The sequence below is a fragment of the Mixophyes fleayi genome, chromosome 8 (assembly GCF_038048845.1).
Source record: "Mixophyes fleayi isolate aMixFle1 chromosome 8, aMixFle1.hap1, whole genome shotgun sequence".
Classification (NCBI taxonomy): domain Eukaryota; kingdom Metazoa; phylum Chordata; class Amphibia; order Anura; family Limnodynastidae; genus Mixophyes; species Mixophyes fleayi.
The window spans coordinates 116,680,560-116,698,373 of NC_134409.1; the positions used below are offsets into that span (position 1 = coordinate 116,680,560).

General features: G+C 43.2%; 1 protein-coding gene across 3 annotated transcripts in view; it reads right to left on the reverse strand.

Moving 5' to 3' along the window:
• Positions 1 to 17,814, reverse strand: part of ERC2 (ELKS/RAB6-interacting/CAST family member 2) — an 804,554-nt gene that overhangs the window by 756,339 nt on the left and 30,401 nt on the right. For all 3 annotated transcript variants that reach the window (XM_075183253.1, XM_075183252.1, XM_075183254.1), the window contains exon 3: positions 15,559 to 16,374. In XM_075183253.1, coding sequence (XP_075039354.1) covers positions 15,559 to 16,224 — 666 coding nt within the window. In that variant the 5' untranslated portion in view covers positions 16,225 to 16,374. The remainder of the gene's footprint in view (positions 1 to 15,558; positions 16,375 to 17,814) is intronic.

Below are 17,814 nucleotides of genomic sequence, written 5' to 3' on the forward strand. Positions count from 1 at the left end.
TAGATCCAGAGGGAGGAGTATGAGGTTAAATAAAAGGGTATTAGATAATCGAAGAACGGGAAAGGTCAGTTGAGAAACTACAGATGGAGAGGAGAATATGAGGTCCACCACAGTGGGTGGGAGATGAAGTCCAATGGTAGAGACCATAGGAGGAAACTGGCAAAAGAAATTTGAGGTGACATGGACAAGGGTGTTGTCAATGGGAATGTTGAAATCTTTTAGTAAAGAGAATGTAGGTCAAAAGAAAGGAAACACAGTAAATCGGAGAGAAGAGACAAATGTTGTGGATTTCAAAGGAAGATAAGGAGAGGGAGCGTTACGAGGGTATGATTCGGAATGTGCAGTATTGAGAAAGAAGGATTCCTATTCCAACACCTTGTCTGTCTCTGGCAGTGTGGCTGATAGACGTTATACCAACAATTCTACCAATGTGAAAATGGTAACAGCCTCTAGGGGAGAAGGATCAGGGAACTCTTATTTTACCTGCCAATAAATTTACCTGGTAATGTAAAACTATTCAGCATTGTGAGGAGAACAAAATAAAACAAAAAAAGCCCAAACAGTAAATTAACCTTTTATCTCCAAAAAAACCCCAGAAAAGTCTTGGATTCAGAAAGCTTTTAGCCCCAGTGCATCATCCGCAACCTCATCTACTTCCATATGCTGCTGAATTCTGAAGGAAAGTCAATAGTCACAAAACATTAAAGACATCGGGCCTGAGTCATTAATGAGAGCACTGCAAAAAACAGAGCAAGTTTGCTCCTGGACAAACCATGTTACAATGCAAGGGGTGCAAATTAGGTTATTATTTTGCACATAAGTTAAATACTGGCTGTTTGTTCATGCAGCACACAAATACTTGACACTTATTTTTACACTGAAATTAAAAGTTGATCTAGGACATGCCCTGTCCAACTATAAATCTGTCCCCACATGTGAAATTTAATTTCAAATATAAAAAACATTTTTTTATTTATTACTTTCATTTTATATAAATAGTATTTCAATGCGTAGTGTACATACATTTTTATAGTATACGCATTTATGTACTTTTTAATTGGAAGACTATGCCGTGTCATCACTATCCGTCGGCATTTACACCTAAGCTAGGTCCTAAGCTATAGTAGGTGCAAAAAGACACAACTGAAAACAAGCGCACAGGACTTGATTCAAAATATATATATATATATATATATATATACACAAGTTAACCCGTGCATGATACTCATGCATTCTAGTCAAATCAAGCTACGTAAGGTGTTAAAAAGGTTCTTGTCATCTTCATCGCCACACACACACACGCCGCTAGGCTTTTATATATTAGATAATGCTAAGAATTTAGTAGGTCAGTGTATATAACTCCGCCCAGCAGGTGGCGCTGCAGCTTGAGCACTCTGTCACCCGGTAGTTTTTTACACACACACACACACACTAACACAGCATATGTGTTCATGAGGTAAAATTACCTCACGAAAATGAGTTTGACCCCTCAACTCGTAAATTTAGCCTTTACTACCCCTCCCACGGGGGGAAGGGGGGATGATGGAAGTTAACTGACTTCACTATTATAATTTTTTGTCAAATAATGTCAGTATACCAAATTTCAGGTCAATTGGATGAGCCCTTTCTGAGAAAATAGTTTTTTACACACACACACACACACACACACAAACTAACACATGCCGCTAGGCTTTTATATATTAGATAATGCTAAGAATTTAGTAGGTCAGTGTAGCATATAACTCCGCCCAGCAGGTGGCGCTGCAGCTTGAGCACTCTGTCACCTGGTAGTTTTTTCCACACACACACACACACACACACACACACACTAACACACGCCGCTAGGCTTTTATATATTAGATATATTTATATGTTCATGTGCTTTATACAACTATTCTTGCCAAGTATAATGAGTGTACTCCCATGTGAGATTTTTGTTGAAATCAAATATACTTTGAGCCATTTGAAAAAATATTTGACTACCCCCCCTTCCCCCTCCCCCCCCCCCCCCCCCCCTGGCTACAAAAGGGGGCTGCTCTGGCCCATGATAAGTACATTATATATTTTTTAGAAATTACTATATGCAGATTAACAAGGTTTCTGTACATGTATCAAAAATAAAGTATAAACTAACCCTTACTATCTCCAGAATAAATATAATGTTTTAATAAATCACAGTAGAGCTTCAAAAGCAGTTGTTAACTATAACTTTTTCAAACCCAGTTAACTTTGTTATATTCATTCTCCCTTAAAATGAAAATAATGCCCAATTTTCCAAACTATCTTTATTTTTCTAATTTCATGATATTCTAAAGGCACAGCTATATAAGCACAGTGTAGAGGAAAATAATTGCCATGATTACACTCTAGTATAATAAAGCAGATTTAAAATGATCTTTACACTGTATATAACAGTATGATCTCCACTGCAATTTTCAACAAAATAATAGTGCAGGCTATAGCATGCACATCAAGCAATTTTAGCACAGCAAAATAAATTGATTCTGAAAAAAAAAAAAAAACACAGTCATTCGCTTATGTTCTTTACAAGTTTCTGCATAAAAATAGGTTTTCATTAGACAGAGCTTAACTCAAAAGCATTGATATGCTTCAAAAAGTAAGTCCTGAGGGGATGTGGCTTCTAGTGAGCATTTTGATTGGCTGTCTGCCTTATAGTGTGATCCTCACTGTCCGTGATAGATCCAGTTTCCTTATTGTAGGTGCTTACTGCCTGGTTCTGATTCTGGTACTGATGTTGCCTAATTCTCTGGATTGCTGCCTACCTGATATTTTATTTGGAATTTTGACCATTCTTTGGATTGCCAATCGCCTTGTCCTTTTTGCTTGGACTTTTGATCATCCCCTGGATTGCTGCCTGTCCTGACCTCTGCTTGGACACTGAACCTTTATCCTTTTTATTTTTTCTGGCCTAATGAGTACCTGCGCTTTTTCCGTCCCCTGTATTATTATGATTGTTATTTTCCAATATTTCTGGTGCAGTAACTATCTCAGAATAAACCTCTACTTGCGTACCAATGAGCAAGGTCAGCACTAGGGGAAATGGGGCTGCTATAGACAATGGCTAGCCTGGTTCTAGAGGTTTATTCTGGGAATTTGGTGTCTGGAGTCACATGGCTAAAGCCCTAAGTCTTAAAAAAGTTCCTTTGGCACTACCGGCTAGGATGAAAGACTATGCCACTTCGTATCACTCCTAGGGCTAGATTTACTAAACTGTGGGTTTGAAGAAGTGGAGATGTTGCCTATAGCAATCAATCAGATTCTAGCTTTTATTTTATAGAATGCACTAAATAAATGATAGCTAGAACCTTATTGGTTGCTATTGGCAACATCTCCATTTTTTTTTTTCAAACCCGCCGTTTAGTAAATATACCCCCTAGTGTGAAGTGATATGAGGAGGATGGTCACTTGCTGATAATTGGCCCGGGTAGAAGCAAGCATTGTACAACTTCATAGCATGCTCCTTGTCAGCCTAAAATGCTGGGACACCTCTATAACCAACAAGAACATGAGGTGGCAAACAATTATTGTGGAGCTTATTATTGGGCATATTCCTAATTCTGAGCGTTTTATTTGGAATACTAGTAAGTACTCTAGTACTGCTGAGGGTATAAAACTTCTGCTGACTATATAATCAGACATATTACTGTTTTGCATATGAGTGAGGACAATACTACAACTGAGCATACACCCTGCATCACTTCTCCAGGTACAACCCTGCAATACTATAAATATCTATTTACTCGATTTAACCCTGCAATAACTACTATTTTATGTATTTACTATCTTAACCCTACAATACTGCTTTAACTAAAGTCAACCCTGCAATACTATTGCATACTGAATTACTTCTGATTATACTTAATCCTGCAATCTACTAAACCTAACTTAGCCATGCAATCTATTTCACTACTGCTATCTCCAGCCCTTTGGCTCAGAAGTGGAAAATAACAATGGGACCCAGGTACACCCATCTACTGTTCGGAGAAGTCTGGCCAGAAGTGGTCTTCATGGAAGAATTGCGGCAAAAAAGCCAACCTTCCACGTGGAAACAAGGCCAAGCGACTCAACTATGCAAGAAAACATAGGAACTGGGGTGCAGAAAAATGGCAGCAGGTGCTCTGGACTGATGGGTCAAAATTTGAAATATTTGGTTGTAACAGAAGGCAGTTTGTTTGCCGAAGGGCTGGAGAGCGGTACAATAATGAGTGTCTGCAGGCAACAGTGAAGTATAGTGGAATTTCCTTGCAAGTTTTGGGCTACATTTCAGCAAATGGAGTTGAGGATTTGGTCAGGATTAATGGTGTTTTCAATGCTGAGAAATACAGGCAGGTACTTATCCATCATGCAATACTATCACGGAGGCGTCTGCTTGGCTCCATAGTTATTCTGCAGTAGGACAAGGACTCCAAACATACAGCCAATGTCACTAAGAACTATCTTCAGCGTAAAGACGAACAAGGAGTCCTGGAAGTGATGATATGGCCCTGATTTCAACATCATCAAGTCTGTCTGGGATTACATGAAGAGACAGAAGGATTTGAGCAAGCCTACATCCACAGAAGACCTGTAGTAAGTTTTCCAAGATGCTTGGACCGACTTCCCTGCCGAGTTCCTTATAAAACTGTGTGCAAGTGTACCTAGAAGAATTAATGCTGTTTGGAAGGCAAAGGGGGGGTCACACCAAATATTGATTTGATTTAGATTTCCCTTCTGTTCATTCACTTTGCAATTTGTTAATTGATAAAAATAAAAAATGTAATTAACACTTCTATTTTGAGAGCATTCTTTGCAGCATTTTTTCCACACCCGCCTAAAACTTTTGTACAGTATTGTGTGTACGCAGGGGGGGTTTCTGGGTCTCCAGAAACCCCTCCCCTCCGCTAACGAAGTGCCCCACATAGCGGCACTGTACTATACAGCAGCCGCGGCGCTGTCAAAGAAGCGTCCGCGGCGGTGCTGTATTGTATACAGCACTGCCACGGACGTTTCTTTGACAGCGCCGAAACGGAGCTGCTCTCTCACTTTTTTTTTTTGGGGTGGGGGGGAAACTCCCCCCTAAAAATCCTGCGTGCGCCCCTGAGAATGGGGTAACACTCTCCTGGATATAAAGTAGACACTTTTGACAGCTGTTTAGTGGCAGCTTGTAATTTCTTACCTGTTCAATTAATATTACATTATATGTACTTTACGAAAGGATTTACAAGTTATTAAAAGATTTGCTTATGCTCCCATGAGAATGTGTGATTATATCTTTGAAATGTGTTCTTCTTTTATTAAGAAACTCTAACTTTCAAAATGTGCTAATATTTATGAAAAGCTGTATAACGACAATGGCGTATTGTTCTTCGTCCAGTCATAATCTTGTTACTATATCCTTGTAACTATATTCCTATATAAACCACATGATATCTGATGAGCTACAGAGAAGCATTTGGCTGTACAGTGAACACATTGTCAGCTATAAGATCTCTATCACACACCTGGCTCTCACATTTCTGAAAGTCATAATAACAGCAGAGAACTTAAATTGTAACAAGTAAAAAACAGTTATTTACGTTACGATCACCACCCATTTGAAATTCATAGAAAAATCACTTATTCCAGTTGTAATAACTATCTTACATTGATGTATTGCCCTACCTGCTATATGCTTTGTTATCATAAATTGCTAAAGCAGTTGATAAATGCTTTGAAAACATAAATGCAAAAGAACCTGCCAGCTCTCGCCAGCTCCGTTTTGCTTTGTTTTTTTCATAGTCTGATGTGACTGGTGCCAAAAATTATCATACTGGAATAAAAGAAATAGTCGGGCTAAGGACTAAGTGCCTAATTCATCATGTTGCTTCAATGCAACAATGCGGTTTCAGAGTAGTACCCGGCAGTTATAGATAGGTTTGTTATTTTCTATCCTGGTTTTCAGGAACTGAATTATAGACTGGCATCAATCAGACTGATTGATCATGTTGAGATGCAATTCAAGGTATGGATAAAAGGACTTCTTCTCATTTATTGATATATCATTATCTAAAATAAATGACTTACTGCATAAGGTGATTAAATAGATGATGTGTGAAGAATGAAAAAAAAAAATGTTAACAAGAAAACTGGACAAAAGCAAAGAATAGTCAAAGGAGCTGGTCAACTATTAGTCCCGGGAAATCTCACTAACCTGCACTCTGTCATTCCTCTGACTCTGCAGATAAATAGGTACAAGTCTCCAACCTGTAGCAGTCCAAGCAGCAAAGCTTTTTTCAAACTCCTAGGGGTAGATTAAATTCCCCACGTTGTTCTAAAGAACAACACATGGCACCCATCATTACCGCTAGTGTGGTAATTTTAACGCAGATTTTGTTTGCAGCTCACGAGTAAAACTCAAGAGTTGAAATTACCATACTAGTGGTAATAATGCACATCAATTACCATAGTAACGGTAATGATGAGCACCCCGCGTTGTTCTTTGAATCTGCCCCCTAATGGCAAGATCAAGGTCCCTCTCCCATGAGCTTTCAAACCTTGACATTTCCACCAGGAGTTGAAATGAGGATTTCCTGCTTACAGACACTGTGGGGGCCGCCATATAGGAGAAGCACAGGTAAGTGAGATTTTCTTCTTTTATTTTTCTCACATAATACCAACAAAATAACCAGTATGTCCCAGAATTATATGATCTTAAATGATTGATCATTTGCAAGAATGTTTGTAAATATCAGACGGACAACATCTGCCTGTGTGTGCTTTCATAGGCCAACCACAAAAACAGGCCCTGCGTGATTCGGCCAATCAGCCTGAGCCCTGAACGCCTTGATCCCATCCAACTCTGCACCCATATGAAGCCAAAAACTAAATTGGCAAGACTGTCCCATGTTTTGCCAGTATAAGAGTTAGTTAAAGAAAGAAGAACCCACAAACATAGCAGAATCACTGTAGCAGTGTCCCCATTAGATTAAAACTGGAAGACTAAAGATGATTCCCCCTGGATTTAGGTGGGTAATAAATTGGTAAGAGTGTTTATTTTAGTAAAATATTTTGTTGCAGTGTTTTAATTATTTTTAACCAAAAATTTTCTGGTGCCCGACAGGTCCCTGTTAGCCCTGGATGCTAGTCCTACAAGCACCAGCATGCTTTGGCAGTCATGGGTATGCTGTCACTTGTAGTTCTACAAGCACCAGCATGCCCAAGAGGTATGGGGCTGTCATGGCTTGCTGGAAGCATTAGTGTCACAAAACTAATGCTGAACTATATCTTAACTATTTATTAGCAGCCATAGGGCACGTGTGTTGGGAGGAGCCAATTCCTTGTGCAGGGGCTCTAAGATACTATGTGGTAGTTGCCCATAGCAACCAGTCAGATTCTAGCTATCATTTATCTAGTACATTCTAGATAATTGATAGCTAGAATCTGGTTGCTATGGGCAACATCTCCTATTTTCCTTTTTAGAAGTTTGATAAATCTACCCCTATGACAAGGGGACCTCATGCTGCCTGTGCACAGGGCTGGTTGCAGCTCTTGTGGGGGGGATACACACTATCTGTCGCTTTGAAATTACTGCAACCAGTCAAGGCTGAGAAAAGGAAAGAGAAAGGATGTGTTCTATTGGGGTACTCTGGGATGTTCTAACTAGTAACATTTATAAACTTTATTGATTGTCATTAAAATAGTGATAAATCCTGATTCAAGAAAAGTAGCGAAATATAAAATGGTGAACTAGTATAGTGACAGTGCTTATAAAGTGTAAATAAAGTGGATTAAAATTGCAGTCACTGACTGCATATGCGTTATTCTCTATATCTGTATGGAATAAAGCACTTCTATTTGTGTAACAATAATGACTCCGCGTGATTTTTATATAATTATTTTGCCGCTGCAAATACACACATATTCCTGTTGAGGGGTTGTACTAATTTAACATAAGTTCCCCATAATAAGATACTGATATCTAAGTATCTATTCAATTTACCATTACCGCTTACAGATACTGATGGTAATGTCTGAATTGCAACCAGAATTAACTCTCACTATCTATGAGTTGCAATTGACTATTCAGTTTGTCATATTGGCTTGTGAGCCAATAGGTGCAATGCTGTTAGGAAGAGATCTTATACTCGTGTTTATAACCAAAATATTGTGATCTGTGCTGTATCTCTGTTTCTCTTAGTGATGGTACGTCCATTAACTTGCTCTAATAGTAAGATTCAGCTATAGTCTCTCACACTAGTTAATCAGAAATCTGCAATACTATTAGTGTTCACTCTCACATACACATTTATGTATGCAAAAAATAAATTATATTTAGTCACTTGTATAGAAATTATTACATGTCCCCACATTGACTGGAGAGATAATAAAGAGTCCCTCTGCTTATTGTATATGAAAATTGTAGTGTATTAAGAGTGTATAGAATCCTATATGAGAGCTACATTCATCCACACTATGTAATAGATTTCATTAAATTGAATGGTAGATTCATAATTATTGTGCTCAATAAGCTACAAGGACATGCATCCACTATGGATTCCTATTCCAGCAATCACACAGGTAAGATAATCATTCATTCATCTAGTGCCTATGACTACAGCAATTGAGGGCTCCAATTCTGTCATTTACAGTCTCCCCCCTAATCCTTCATTATCTGGTTTGATATTAAAACATAATTAATAGTAGCGTGTGTAGCGGCATGCAGGAGTTTAAGACAAACAATAGAGAGAACGCCAACGCGCATTTCACTACAATTAGCTTTTTCTACAAGCACCAGCATGCTCTGGCACTCACAGGTGTGCTGTCCCTTGTATTACTACAAGAACCAGCATGCTCTGGCAGTCACAGGTATGCTGTCACTTGTAGTTCTACAAGCACCAGCGTGCTCTGGCAGTCACAGGTGTGCCATCACTTGTAGTTCTACAAGCACCAGCGTGCTCTGGCAGTCACAGGCGTGCCGTCACTTGTAGTTCTACAAGCACCAGCGTGCTCTGGCAGTCACAGGTATGCCATCACTTGTAGTTCTACAGGCACCAGCATGCTCTGGCAGTCACAGGTATGCCGTCACTTGTAGTTCTAGAGGCACCAGCATGCTCTGGCAGTCACAGGTGTGCCATCACTTGTAGTTCTACAGGCACCAGCGTGCTCTGGCACTCACAGGTGTGCTGTCCCTTGTAGTTCTACAAGCACCAGCATGCTCTGGCAGTCACAGGTATGCCATCACTTGTAGTTCTACAGGCACCAGCATGCTCTGGCAGTCACAGGTATGCCATCACTTGTAGTTCTACAGGCACCAGCATGCTCTGGCAGTCACAGGTATGCCATCACTTGTAGTTCTACAAGCACCAGCGTGCTCTGGCAGTCACAGGTATGCCATCACTTGTAGTTCTACAGGCACCAGCATGCTCTGGCAGTCACAGGTATGCCATCACTTGTAGTTCTACAGGCACCAGCGTGTTCTGGCACTCACAGGTGTGCTGACCCTTGTAGTTCTACAAGCACCAGCGTGCTCTGGCAGTCACAGGTATGCCATCACTTGTAGTTCTACAGGCACCAGCATGCTCTGGCAGTCACAGGTATGCCGTCACTTGTAGTTCTAGAGGCACCAGCATGCTCTGGCAGTCACAGGTGTGCCATCACTTGTAGTTCTACAGGCACCAGCGTGTTCTGGCACTCACAGGTGTGCTGTCCCTTGTAGTTCTACAAGCACCAGCATGATCTAGCAGTCACAGGCGTGCCATCACTTGTAGTTCTACAAGCACCAGCGTGCTCTGGCAGTCACAGGCGGGCCGTCACTTGTAGTTCTACAAGCACCAGCGTGCTCTGGCAGTCACAGGTGTGCCATCACTTGTAGTTCTACAAGCACCAGCGTGCTCTGGCAGTCACAGGTGTGCCGTCACTTGTAGTTCTACAAGCACCAGCATGCTCTGGCAGTCACAGGTGTACCGTCACTTGTAGTTCTACAGGCACCAGCATGCGCTGGCAGTCACAGGTGTGCCGTCACTTGTAGTTCTACAAGCACCAGCGTGCTCTGGCAGTCACAGGTGTGCCATCACTTGTAGTTCTACAAGCAGCAGCATGCGCTGGCAGTCACAGGCGTGCCGTCACTTGTAGTCCTAGAGGCACCAGCGTGCTCTGGCAGTCACAGGTGTGCCGTCACTTGTAGTTCTACAAGCAGCAGCATGCTCTGGCAGTCACAGGCGTGCCGTCACTTGTAGTTCTACAAGCACCAGCGTGCTCTGGCACTCACAGGTGTGCTGTCACTTGTAGTTCTACAAGCACCAGCGTGCTCTGGCAGTCACAGGCGTGCCGTCACTTGTAGTTCTACAAGCAGCAGCATGCTCTGGCAGTCACAGGTGTGCTGTCCCTTGTAGTTCTACAAGCACCAGCATGCTCTGGCAGTCACAGGTATGCCATCACTTGTAGTTCTACAGGCACCAGCATGCTCTGGCAGTCACAGGTATGCCATCACTTGTAGTTCTACAGGCACCAGCATGCTCTGGCAGTCACAGGTATGCCATCACTTGTAGTTCTACAAGCACCAGCGTGCTCTGGCAGTCACAGGTATGCCATCACTTGTAGTTCTACAGGCACCAGCATGCTCTGGCAGTCACAGGTATGCCATCACTTGTAGTTCTACAGGCACCAGCGTGTTCTGGCACTCACAGGTGTGCTGTCCCTTGTAGTTCTACAAGCACCAGCGTGCTCTGGCAGTCACAGGTATGCCATCACTTGTAGTTCTACAGGCACCAGCATGCTCTGGCAGTCACAGGTATGCCGTCACTTGTAGTTCTAGAGGCACCAGCATGCTCTGGCAGTCACAGGTGTGCCATCACTTGTAGTTCTACAGGCACCAGCGTGTTCTGGCACTCACAGGTGTGCTGTCCCTTGTAGTTCTACAAGCACCAGCATGATCTAGCAGTCACAGGCGTGCCATCACTTGTAGTTCTACAAGCACCAGCGTGCTCTGGCAGTCACAGGCGGGCCGTCACTTGTAGTTCTACAAGCACCAGCGTGCTCTGGCAGTCACAGGCGTGCCGTCACTTGTAGTTCTACAAGCACCAGCGTGCTCTGGCAGTCACAGGTATGCCATCACTTGTAGTTCTACAGGCACCAGCATGCTCTGGCAGTCACAGGTATGCTGTCACTTGTAGTTCTACAAGCACCAGCGTGCTCTGGCAGTCACAGGTGTGCCATCACTTGTAGTTCTACAAGCACCAGCGTGCTCTGGCAGTCACAGGCGTGCCGTCACTTGTAGTTCTACAAGCACCAGCGTGCTCTGGCAGTCACAGGTATGCCATCACTTGTAGTTCTACAGGCACCAGCATGCTCTGGCAGTCACAGGTATGCCGTCACTTGTAGTTCTAGAGGCACCAGCATGCTCTGGCAGTCACAGGTGTGCCATCACTTGTAGTTCTACAGGCACCAGCGTGCTCTGGCACTCACAGGTGTGCTGTCCCTTGTAGTTCTACAAGCACCAGCATGCTCTGGCAGTCACAGGTATGCCATCACTTGTAGTTCTACAGGCACCAGCATGCTCTGGCAGTCACAGGTATGCCATCACTTGTAGTTCTACAGGCACCAGCATGCTCTGGCAGTCACAGGTATGCCATCACTTGTAGTTCTACAAGCACCAGCGTGCTCTGGCAGTCACAGGTATGCCATCACTTGTAGTTCTACAGGCACCAGCATGCTCTGGCAGTCACAGGTATGCCATCACTTGTAGTTCTACAGGCACCAGCGTGTTCTGGCACTCACAGGTGTGCTGTCCCTTGTAGTTCTACAAGCACCAGCGTGCTCTGGCAGTCACAGGTATGCCATCACTTGTAGTTCTACAGGCACCAGCATGCTCTGGCAGTCACAGGTATGCCGTCACTTGTAGTTCTAGAGGCACCAGCATGCTCTGGCAGTCACAGGTGTGCCATCACTTGTAGTTCTACAGGCACCAGCGTGTTCTGGCACTCACAGGTGTGCTGTCCCTTGTAGTTCTACAAGCACCAGCATGATCTAGCAGTCACAGGCGTGCCATCACTTGTAGTTCTACAAGCACCAGCGTGCTCTGGCAGTCACAGGCGGGCCGTCACTTGTAGTTCTACAAGCACCAGCGTGCTCTGGCAGTCACAGGTGTGCCATCACTTGTAGTTCTACAAGCACCAGCGTGCTCTGGCAGTCACAGGTGTGCCGTCACTTGTAGTTCTACAAGCACCAGCATGCTCTGGCAGTCACAGGTGTACCGTCACTTGTAGTTCTACAGGCACCAGCATGCGCTGGCAGTCACAGGTGTGCCGTCACTTGTAGTTCTACAAGCACCAGCGTGCTCTGGCAGTCACAGGTGTGCCATCACTTGTAGTTCTACAAGCAGCAGCATGCGCTGGCAGTCACAGGCGTGCCGTCACTTGTAGTCCTAGAGGCACCAGCGTGCTCTGGCAGTCACAGGTGTGCCGTCACTTGTAGTTCTACAAGCAGCAGCATGCTCTGGCAGTCACAGGCGTGCCGTCACTTGTAGTTCTACAAGCACCAGCGTGCTCTGGCACTCACAGGTGTGCCGTAACTTGTAGTTCTACAAGCACCAGCGTGCTCTGGCAGTCACAGGCGTGCCGTCACTTGTAGTTCTACAAGCAGCAGCATGCTCTGGCAGTCACAGGCGTGCTGTCACTTGTAGTTCTACAAGCACCAGCGTGCTCTGGCACTCACAGGTATGCCGTCACTTGTAGTTCTAGAGGCACCAGCATGCTCTGGCAGTCACAGGTATGCCGTCACTTGCAGTTCTAGAGGCACCAGCGTGCTCTGGCAGTCACAGGCGTGCCGTCACTTGTAGTTCTACAAGCAGCAGCATGCTCTGGCAGTCACAGGCGTGCCGTCACTTGTAGTTCTACAAGCACCAGCGTGCTCTGGCACTCACAGGTGTGCCGTCACTTGTAGTTCTAGAGGCACCAGCGTGCTCTGGCAGTCACAGGCGTGCCGTCACTTGTAGTTCTACAAGCACCAGCGTGCTCTGGCAGTCACAGGTGTACCGTCACTTGTAGTTCTACAAGCACCAGCGTGCTCTGGCAGTCACAGGTGTGCCGTCACTTGTAGTACTACAAGCACCAGCGTGCTCTGGCAGTCACAGGTGTGCCATCACTTGTATTTCTACAAGCACCAGCGTGCTCTGGCAGTCACAGGTGTACAGTCACTTGTAGTGCTACAAGCACCAGCATGCTCCGGCAGTCACAGGTATGCCGTCACTTGTAGTTCTACAAGCACCAGCATGCTCCGGCAGTCACAGGCGTGCCATCACTTGTAGTTCTACAAGCACCAGCATGCTCCGGCAGTCACAGGTGTGCCGTCACTTGTAGTCCTACAGGCACCAACATGCTCTGGCAGTCACAGGTGTACCGTCACTTGTAGTTCTACAAGAACCAGCATGCTCTGGCAGTCACAGGCGTGCCGTCACTTGTAGTTCTACAAGAACCAGCATGCATTGGCAGTCACAGGTGTACCGTCACTTGTAGTTCTACAAGAACCAGCATGCGCTGGCAGTCACAGGCGTGCCGTCACTTGTAGCTCTACAAGCACCAGCGTGCTCTGACACTCACAGGTATGCTGTCACTTGTAGTTCTACAAGCACCAGCATGCTCTGGCAGTCACAGGCGTGCTGTCACTTGTAGTTCTACAACCACCAGCATGCTCTGGCAGTCACAGGCGTGCCGTCACTTGTAGTTCTACAAGCACCAGCATGCTCTGGCACTCACAGGTATGCTGTCACTTGTAGTTCTACAAGCACCAGCATGCTATGGCAGTCACAGGCGTGCCATCACTTGTAGATCTACAAGCACCAGCATGCTCTGACAGTCACAGGTATGCTGTCACTTGTAGTTCTACAACCACCAGCATGCTCTGGCAGTCACAGGCGTGCCATCACTTGTAGTTCTACAAGCACCAGCATGCTCTGGCAGTCACAGGCGTGCCGTCACTTGTAGTTCTACAAGCACCAGCATGCTCTGGCACTCACAGGTATGCTGCCACTTGTAGTTCTACAAGCACCAGCATGCTCTGGCAGTCACAGGCATGCTGTCACTTGTAGTTCTACAAGCACCAGCATGCCCAAGCAGTTTAGAGCTGTCAGGTCTTGCTGGGAGCAGTAGTGTCACACAAATGATGCTGAAATATATTTTAACTGTTTATTAACAGTCACGGGACACGTGTATTGGGAGGAGCCCTATTTGGGATCAATTCGCCCTGCTGGGGCTGTGAGATATTATGACACGGGGACCTTACACTGCCTGTGCTTAGGGTTGGTTGCAGCTCTTGTTGGGGGGGGGGGATGTCCCTTTGAGATTAATGCAACCAGCCCAGGCTATAAATGCTGGTATCACTTTGGCCGGGTAAGGGAGGAATTTTTTTGTTATTTTATAAATAACATTATTTGTTCATTTTTTTCATACATTAAACAGCAGTCACCATCAACTTGATGATATGCTTATGTTCACGCAGCAGATGAAGCTAATATAGTATACTGAGTCGCATGTAACTTAAGGTATATGCAGCTCAGAGTACATGTCCTTTTTTGGACGTGTTTTACGTCGTTAACTGGGTCCAACTCTACATGAGGCCCATAGCTTGATACAAGTGCCATTAAACTATATAGAAATTGCTGCTACAGCCTTACGTTTGTGTTTTATTAGATGATCATTTAACTGATTAGTGAGGTCACTTCTGAAACTTTAGTAATTTTGAAAGTGTGCAGGATAAATTACACTGCAACTTCGGAACAGGGTAAAATACACCAGGATGCGAGGATCACCTCGTACAAGGAAAATTATTTGTAACTTATATAAAATAATAAATAAGCTACCCGCTATAGTAAAATAAAAAAGGACATTTAGGGGTATATTTACTAAACTGCGGGATTGAAAAAGTGGAGATGTTGCCTATAGCAACCAAAAAGATTCTAGTTATCATTAATTTAGTACATACTAGAAAATGAAAGCTAGAATTTGATTGGTTGCTATAGGCAAAATCTCTACTTTTTCAAACCCACAGTTTAGTAAATATACCCCTTAAAGTCCATGATTTTACAATAAGAGGTATATTATCCCCTGTACAATTTATAACATATTTTGCAAGATATACTATAATGAAGTAGCTTCAACTAGCAGACATATTTCTGGGTGTACAAACAAACAGATAATAAACTTCTTAATAGACAGAAAAGCTGACAAGACAAAGTAACTGCACTGCAAAAAAACACAGGATATAAATAATAACTGTGCAATAGTGTATTTTCCCACAATTTAAGTGAAAGACTTCCCATTTAGAAAAAAACGTCGTTTTACAAACTGATAGGTATCACAACTTATAACAAATGTGTTTTCTTTAAATCTGTAAATGTTACAGGAAATAACAGGGTAAAAAAAATAAAAATATTTATACATTTTTATTACCATAGATAACATCATTCTGCCATGGAAATCGTCAATATTGTTTAAATGATTCCCAAAGCAGGAATAGAAAAAAAATGTTCTATTCTAAAATGATGATTCTTAGGATATCTTTAGAAGTCTATGCTCAGCGAAATACCTGATTTTCTTCATGGGACACTCTCATTTGCTCCCTCAGAACGGACATCCTGGCAGCCTCCTCCTTTCGTAGAACTCTTTCTTTCTTGAGTTCCGGGCTCCAGAATGTTTTAATACTGTTCATAGAAGATCCCAGCTTGCTGTCTTTTATATCCAGCTCTTTTCTCAGAAGCTCATTTTCCCTCTGCATATCCTTCATCTGAATCTGAAGATCAAGCATTGTGCTGTCTCTCACCTGTCTCAACATAGAAGGAACTTGATGGTGATGGTGATGATGATGAGAGGCGTTGCTCAAGGCCACATGGTCGGTATAAGACAGGACATCAGTGTGGGACAGACCAGCTGAAGCAATATTTGGACTGCTTCCCATGGCTGTGACTCTACCACCATAGATAGCCCGATTTGTAGCCCTTCCAAGAGTCATGGTGCCTTTTGGATATGCAGTAGACGCTACTCCCTCATGATCACTCAAGTACATGGGTCCAGAGGTTGCATAGGCTGCATTAAGAGACTGGATATTCTCCATTGACAGTGTTTTACCTGCTCCTCCTCCTCCTCCACCACCACTACTTGTTCGTCTATGGCCCAAACGAGGTGATCTTGGCAAACGAGGCGATCTGGAAGGACTGCCTTCCAAATTAGTGATTGTACGAGCACTTCCATACATAGCTGTGCTGTATTGTAGTAACAGACAGGGGAAAAAAATTGGACTAGGAACAATACTAAATGAGGATTAATGTTCTCTCAGCATCTAGAGAGCTGCTTGAGATGTCATTGCTCTTTATCCATTACAAAGACCCTCCAAGTAAAAAAAAACCTAGAAACAAAATAAAAGAAAACACAGAACAAATAATGTTAATTTGCCATCCATAAAACTCATAATAAAATAAGTATATGACCAACAGGAAGAACTTAAGTTACTCATATTCTTTAGGTCTAACACATATAACCGATATACAACAGTTAATGGTGAAGTGCCTTTACCCTAGAAAAAACTGAGCAGATTAAAACAGCGGCATGGCCATGGGATTCTATTTGCGCCCAGCCTATACAACATAGTATCACCACAGACTGAGAGAAGAATTATGGCAGCTGTACCACTAATGGAACACTCTGTAATTGGGAATATACACAGTAAAAATTAAAATACTGGGTATTAGCACAAAGACAAAGGTGGACAAGGGCCCTGTTTGAAAGCTTACAATCTATAGGTTAAGTGCTACAAACTGCATAATGGACCAGCCAGAGTACAATGGGAAAAAATGGGGGACTATATGAACCAATCACAAAACAGTTTTGGTTTGGGGGTCGGGCGGTATGCTATTTGAGTATGGATAGAGAATAAGTGTAAGATTTCCACAAACTTTGTAAAGGGGTTGCAATAGAGTACAATAGCCGTGTGAGGTTATAAGTGTGATTTTGGAAATTGATAAGCTTGCCTGAAGTGGTTAGTTATCAGGGAACGCTCCTAGTTTGGAGGCTAGAGGGCAGTCTTGTTGTGCAATAGAGGGAATTCTACAGAGTGGGTGCTGGAAAAAGTCCTGCAACTAGGAATGGGAGCATGTGACGAACAAGTATGGGCGGTGTAGATCTTAGGAAGAGCAGAGGGATCACTGTGGGAGGTATTTTAAGACAAGTCAAGAGTTGTATGTTGGTACAGTTTTGTTAATGACTTTTTATATTAGTTGTGTATTTTATATTGGATTCTGTAAAGAAAAAGGCAATCGATTTAGGGACTGGCAAGGTGGAACAGCAGTAGAAGAATTTTATAGACTGTATGAGAAAGTCTATTCTGCGGGAGAGGCAGCACATTTCTTTAGAGTGCCACGGCTGAGATCGTGATCGATGCTGATAGGAAAGAGTAGCTTGAGCCACTTAAACAAGGGCTGTTGGCAGGGTGTGATTAAAATGTGGTACTGCTATAATCTGAATACATATCGAACTTGTGTTTATTCACCATGGATTGGTCTAAAAAGCATATAAAAAAATATATGCGTGGTCATTTATATTAAACCTGGTGCACAATAAAAAGGTGATGTTTCCCACAGCGATCAGACGTTAGCTTTTATTTTCTAAGCTGCAGTAAAAAGATGATGTTTTTTTTTTGATTGGTTGCTTAAAGCAACATGACCTGATCTTTCTGATGCGTCATAGAATGGACCCTGCCAGCGTCCAATCTATGATGTTTGTGAAGTCAACATTTCTCTAGCAGGGCTACAAACTGGTTAAAAAAGCTCAAACCTAGGGGTAGAATTTC